A 6,398-nucleotide genomic window follows, 5' to 3' on the forward strand; every position below is an offset into this window, starting at 1 on the left:
TACATTCATTTGCATCAGATAGTACCTACAGAGTTCCCTTCACTTTTGGGGTTTCCTTGTAGGTTTGTCTAAACAGGTAGATCTCAACTACAAAAGATCAAACATCTTAGGCCAAAAATCCAAAAATCCAAAAGGACACAATCCGTCTTCACCAAACAATCCCCTTATTCATTAGGTCAAGCTACATCATCATGGATGTGTTTTAACTCACTAACTCTACAAGTTAGTCGGTGTTAAATAACTCGACTCCACCAACTTCAACATTGTTTATACATTTTTCGAACAACTTTATCTTTTCCTCTTTTTTTCCTAGTGTTTCCTAACTTTGGACTAAACAACTGTTGCACTCGAAACACATAATTGCTAACTCCAAACTTCGAAACTCAACTCAAGCACCAATTTGTTAGAGTTTGATTAGAATGTCAAGATTAAAATCAGAATAGAAAGCTCCCAACATAATTTAAAAGTTCATGAACTAATTAAGCACTTATACCAATCAAAGTTGGAAGTTGATGAAGATGAAGCAAAGCAAAGACTTCACAAAATGTTGGAAAAGCTCATATTGAATTGAATTGAATCTAAGAGTTCTTGAATAAATTTCACATATAAAACAAAAAAAGACGTCCTATATACAAAAGAAACTCACTGCTTATGTTGTATAAAACCATAAATACCAATTCAATAACATAAACATAAGGGAAATAATCGATATACACTGAGCGCTACGTCGTATTAGATCTTTGAAAACTGCAGATAGGGAACAAACTATAGTACAAAATAATCTGACCTCTAGGAATTGGCTTCTTACAGCAATAAGATTTATCTCTCTTTTTATTGCATGTGATCTATACCAGCATGCTTTAATGGAAGTTTACTCGGCACATCTGAACGAGCAGAAGGCTGGCTATCTTTCTCACGCACAGATCGAAGCTCCTGGAAAACAAGGTGAAAAAGAAGTTAAGATAGATGGAAAAGAATGGAGAGGGGAAGACTCACTCTCACATTTCAATATCTGTTTGAAACTCATCCAAAAATTTAGTTTGCTAAAATATCGCTCATATCCCAAAAGCACGTACCTACATTTATTATATATATGAAGAGTTTGAACAAAATTTCTAAAAGTTAAAAAGTCTACTCTGTTGACTAAAAATAGCAACTAATCTAGAACAAATTTAAAATTGACACCATCATCCTCTCCCTGAATAATTCTATGGATTGTTACAGAAAGGTCTAGATAAATAACCCATTATTGAATCTACTACTATATTCCAGATGTATTGTGGACATGGTAATAGCCGATAACTTATTCAAATATTTCAAGCATTGTTTTCATTGGGTCTATTGAAACTTTGGAAATCAGGGGATACATAGAATATCTGATGTAGATGAACTGGGATAATGATGAGCAAATTTCGAGTCAAATAATTTGAGTATAGGTATATTTCAAGTCAAAGAACAACAGTGCTTACCGAACGATAAGGAAAATCATCTGCCTCTAGCATATGAACGATTTGCCCCATCTTTGGCCTTTTATTGGCATCCAAATCAATGCAGCGTAGACAAACAAGCAACACTCTCTTTAGAGTTCTAGGAGAGGGTGGAATCTCAATCAATGGATCTACTACCTCTTCACCACGTCTATTTGCCACCATCCCTTTAAACCAGTCCACCAAGTTCATCTGAAAAGACATCCATTGTAGGTTGAATTGGAAAATTTTAATATGTACGAAACCTGTGAGAAAACATGGCTTAATGGTCTTACCTCTCCTGGGGGCCGGGAATAGTCAATTGGGCTTCTGCCAGTAATGATCTCCATAAGTAGAACACCGAAACTATATACATCACTCCCCTCATTAAGCATGCCTGTGCTTGCATACTCTGGGGAGACATATCTACAGCATGGCAAAGTAACTTAGGAAACCAGAATGATGGAAGTCGCAAAACTGAATAGAATGTTGTAACATAGAAACATACCCAAAGGTACCCATTACACGAGTAGTTACGTAGCTGGCTTCAGATTGTAAGAGCTTTGCAAGTCCAAAATCAGACACTTTTGCATTCCATTTTCTGTCTAAGAGAATGTTGCTGGACTTTACATCACGGTGCACAACTTTTGGTTCTAAACCCTCATGCAAATAGGCCAAACTGTAATTAAAACGAGCAAAAGAAATACAAAACATATTCAGGATCAACCTCCTATATAAAACAGATGTTATACATATGTCAAAGAGTAAAGAATGATTTTCATATATAGAACAACACTATTGAAAACTTTACCCTTTTGCTGTTCCAAGAGCAATCTTCATCCTAATCTCCCATGTTAGAGGGCTAACAGGCCCTACATCACCATGTAACCATTGCTCCAAGTTGCCATTATCAACAAATTCATACACAAGCATCCTAAAATTGCCACAAATCTCGTGTTAAATTTGTAGAATCAAGTATTCAAGTCCAATAAGATGTTCATGAGTTAAATTTTAAGGTAAATCCAATCAAAATAATGCACCTCTGAGCTCCTTCTGCACAATAACCTATCAGACCCACCAAGTTCTTGTGCCTTACTTTTCCAATGGCCTCTACTTCAACCTTGAACTCTTTCTCTGCCTGACCTCTGTAAGAAAATTATGAAAACAGGTCAACTATTTTTTCACGGGATGTGTGCTAAATGTATTATAGCAGGTCATGAATATTATCCTTGATACTTATTTTTCTTGGCCAGTGATGAGCCAAGAGTGCAACGAAAAGAAAAGACAAGACGAACTTGGTACTCTAAAGAACAGTAGCTACATTCCCATTAATCGTTTTACTAAAAGCCTAATTAAAAAACACCAAATCAAGTTAAAAAGCTTGTTTGGTGGGCAATCCAGATTATGTTGCATGCTATTTACTCAATAGAAAACTTCAAAAAATATAGTATTTCATATCATAAACTCAGTTCGTTTTGTTAAACTTTATACATTATAAATTATATAATGATGTAAAATTAATAATCATACAGAAATTTTAACATAAAACATATTCATAAATTAATTTATATTCAACCTAAAGCTTTGGATGACTCCAGCTAGTTTATGAGTTATAAGTGTATTATGGTTAAATTACAAATCGAAATTTAGAATTTCGTCTTTGATAGATCGAAATTGAAACCTCAGAAACTGAATTCTAACTTTTAAACTATTTATAGTGACTAAATTCTAAGTTTCTCCAAACTATAGAGACAAATTTATAATGTAACCATATACTATCAAAAACATTAGGAACAGTTGTTTAAATTGGGATCTAATCTCCGAATCTGTGACTAAACACATATCTTAAAAGCATAAAATATAACTCTCTTCTCATTGAATCCTTCATATTCAAATTTCTATTTTCAAATTGCCTACCAAACAAACCATAAAATTAACTGAAAACAAAACAAGCAAGCACCATCACGTGGGCCATATTAGTTTCTAGAGAGATTGTGCCCTGAACCAAAAAGATAATAATAATAATAATAATCACAAGTGATAAGGTGAAGTTGTGTGATTTGAAATATAAAATTAGCTGATAATGCATGGGAACTTACTAAAGCAGTAAAGAACAAAGAACAAAGTGACAGTTAAGACTTTTACCTAATGCTCAGCTAAGCAACAAAGGAAACCCACTACCGACAGAGTACCAATAAGTTCGGATCCAAGTTTCATCAGTCAAAACAAGAATTCCATGAAAATTTTAAAAAAAAGAAGAAAAAAAAAGGAGAAGAAAAATGAAGAAGACTTGAACATAAACCCAGCAGAAGAACAAGGAATAAAATAAGACAAAACAGAGTGATATTCAACGCGGATTTCCCAGAAAACAAGATAAAAAAGAAAAAATAATTAACAAATATGAAATGATTGGATATTTCTAATCCACTAACCATCCACCAAGATGCTAATAAACAATTAAGAAATTCCAAAAGTGACGTGCAATTCTTCCTTTTCAAATAAATTTATTACAGAGCACATAATGGGAACAGGATTTCTCTGAAATGGCCAGTGATTTACAGCGAATGTTATTAGACTCACTTACTTATTATTAAGAAGATTCTTCACGGCGACGACGGAACCGTCCGGCGAAACTCCTCTGTACACGATGCCGTAGCCTCCTTCTCCGATCACATTCTCTTCCACAAACCCATCAGTCGCCATTTCTAGTTCCTTCAAGCTATACCACCGTCCCCACCCTAAGTTCGGATCCTCCACCGACACATCGCTCCGACCACCTCCGGACACGTCGCTTTCTTGACTCTTCTTACTTACACCATTCTCGAACTCAATCTCCTTTTTATTCTCAACCCTAATAACTTCCCCTTTCTCGCAATCCACAGTCCGATCGGACTCTTTAATCTCAGCGATCTCCTTGGAAACCAATGGAATCAACCCAGAACTATGTTTCACCCGCATTTTATGCTTCCTCGATTCCCTACTTCTACGGACACATAAGAAGATTAAACCAGAAGCCGCAATCATACATGCAGCTATAACACCTACGGCGGCGTAGATTTTCAAGTTGGATAGAGAAGTTTCGGAAGAAGTGGAGGGAGATTGGTCAGAAGGGTGAATCTGGGTCGAATTGCTACCGGAAACCGCCATTTTTTCCGCCGAGAAAAGAAGAAACGGAAAAAATGAGAAGAAAGGGATATGGTAAATTGGTCGTTGATGCAATTTGGAAGAGAAATTTAGAAGAAGAAGAAGAAGGAAGTTAGGAGATTGAGAAATGGGGGATTCAACGGATACAAAGTTGAAAAAGAAAACAGAGGAAAAGTGCCAAAAAGGAGAAGGGGAAAAGAGAAAGAAACGTTGTTGAGTTTTGGAGTACGAGAAAGTGAATTATTACCAAATTGCCACTGAACAGTGACGGTGGCAACGGCCATTAAGAAGGACAAAGTGGGACATCAATTTATCACCTTATGTAAATAAATTAAATTCTTTAACTACAATTTTACCCCTCAAGTTCGGTAAAAAAAATGTCTAATAGAATAATTTCAAATACATATTTTTATTTTTATTTTTATTGGGTTTGATTTAAATATAAGTTGGTTAAAATGTATTCACTCTTTGTTATCAAACCTTCATAAATTTTGATGCTATATTTTTCGTTAGACGTGAAAGAGAATGATGATAAGTTGCTAGAAAAAAAATCGAGTAAGTTTACAAGTAAAGAAAAGAAATATGCAAAAGAAATGGTGGGTCTTGGTAGATATACTTTCACTTTCTCTTCACATCTTGCTTCATTCTCTTTGCATCTAAAGGTATCAATTTTTTTATCTAACCCAACTCTTAACATAACGATTCACTTTGAACACTATTTTATTATAAATATCAATCCGTTGCTTTATAGAACACATCTAGTTAAAATATTTATTTGTAATAATTAAGACTATACAATATTTATTCAAAATTAAGAAAGGGAATTTTTCACCCTAAGAATAAGTAATGTATTAAATGAAAAGAGTGGAAATCACAATTTAAAAAAAGGATTACTATAAAGTTATATTTATTTAATATCTGAAGATATTTAAAGTTTTTCCATAATCTTCGACTTTTATAAAAATTGCAATGATTGTTCCCAACATGGCCATCATAAAAAAAAATATCCCCTATAGTATAAAGTAAAGTGATATTAATGATTTTACCTATGGTTGGGATTTTCAAAATAAAGCATAAGCTTGTGATTATTACCTTGTATAATTTACCTTTGATTCTTTTTACTGTCTTTGTGATATTTGAATTTTGTAATGTTCAATTATAATTTCTTGTCTCATATTTTATGGGTTTTGTTATTAATGAGTGAAAAAAAATGGTTGGTCACACCAATTTCACATTAATTTACTATTTCAGTTCATGAAGATCATTTATTAATCAATTTCATGTTATAAATAAAAGTTGGCAATTCTTGTTGCTTCCTTTAACTCTTAACCAAGATTTCAATTTTTAAAAAAGAATAATGATAATAAAAAGAAAGGATTTGTTAACCAAGCACATTTAATAATTTTGAGATTTGAAAATTTGTTCTAATTTGTATTTAAAAATCATTGTTTATATATATATATATATATATATATATATATATATATATATATATATATATATATATATATATATAAATTGAACCTTTCTAAGGAAAAAAAGACAAATATTTTTCAACAAGGTCATTAAATACTAATAACCTATGAGGCAACATCAATGAGATTAAATTTAAATCACATCAAAGCATTATCTATTGTATAATGTGTGTGTGTTATTTTTGCTTATTATGCTTTTGGATTGAATTATTATTATAGTCTTTGTATATTTCAAGATAAATATGATTTCAATGTGACATGCCACATTTAATTAAGCATGATGGGAGAAATGTTGAATTGACATTCACTAGCT

General features: G+C 32.8%; 1 protein-coding gene across 1 annotated transcript; it reads right to left on the minus strand.

The window, feature by feature from the left end:
* Nucleotides 1-536: 536 nt before the first annotated feature.
* Nucleotides 537-4,809, minus strand: LOC101219201 (probable receptor-like serine/threonine-protein kinase At4g34500). Its single transcript, XM_004150367.3, has 7 exons — nucleotides 4,051-4,809; nucleotides 2,507-2,611; nucleotides 2,278-2,400; nucleotides 1,975-2,145; nucleotides 1,763-1,892; nucleotides 1,470-1,679; nucleotides 537-933 (listed from the first exon to the last, which is right to left on the minus strand). The coding sequence occupies exons 1-7, from the start codon at nucleotides 4,611-4,613 to the stop codon at nucleotides 832-834; spliced, it is 1,404 nt and encodes a 467-aa protein (XP_004150415.1). The 5' UTR covers nucleotides 4,614-4,809; the 3' UTR covers nucleotides 537-831.
* Nucleotides 4,810-6,398: the final 1,589 nt, after the last annotated feature.

This window comes from Cucumis sativus, chromosome 7 (assembly GCF_000004075.3).
Source record: "Cucumis sativus cultivar 9930 chromosome 7, Cucumber_9930_V3, whole genome shotgun sequence".
Taxonomy (NCBI): Eukaryota; Viridiplantae; Streptophyta; class Magnoliopsida; order Cucurbitales; family Cucurbitaceae; genus Cucumis; species Cucumis sativus.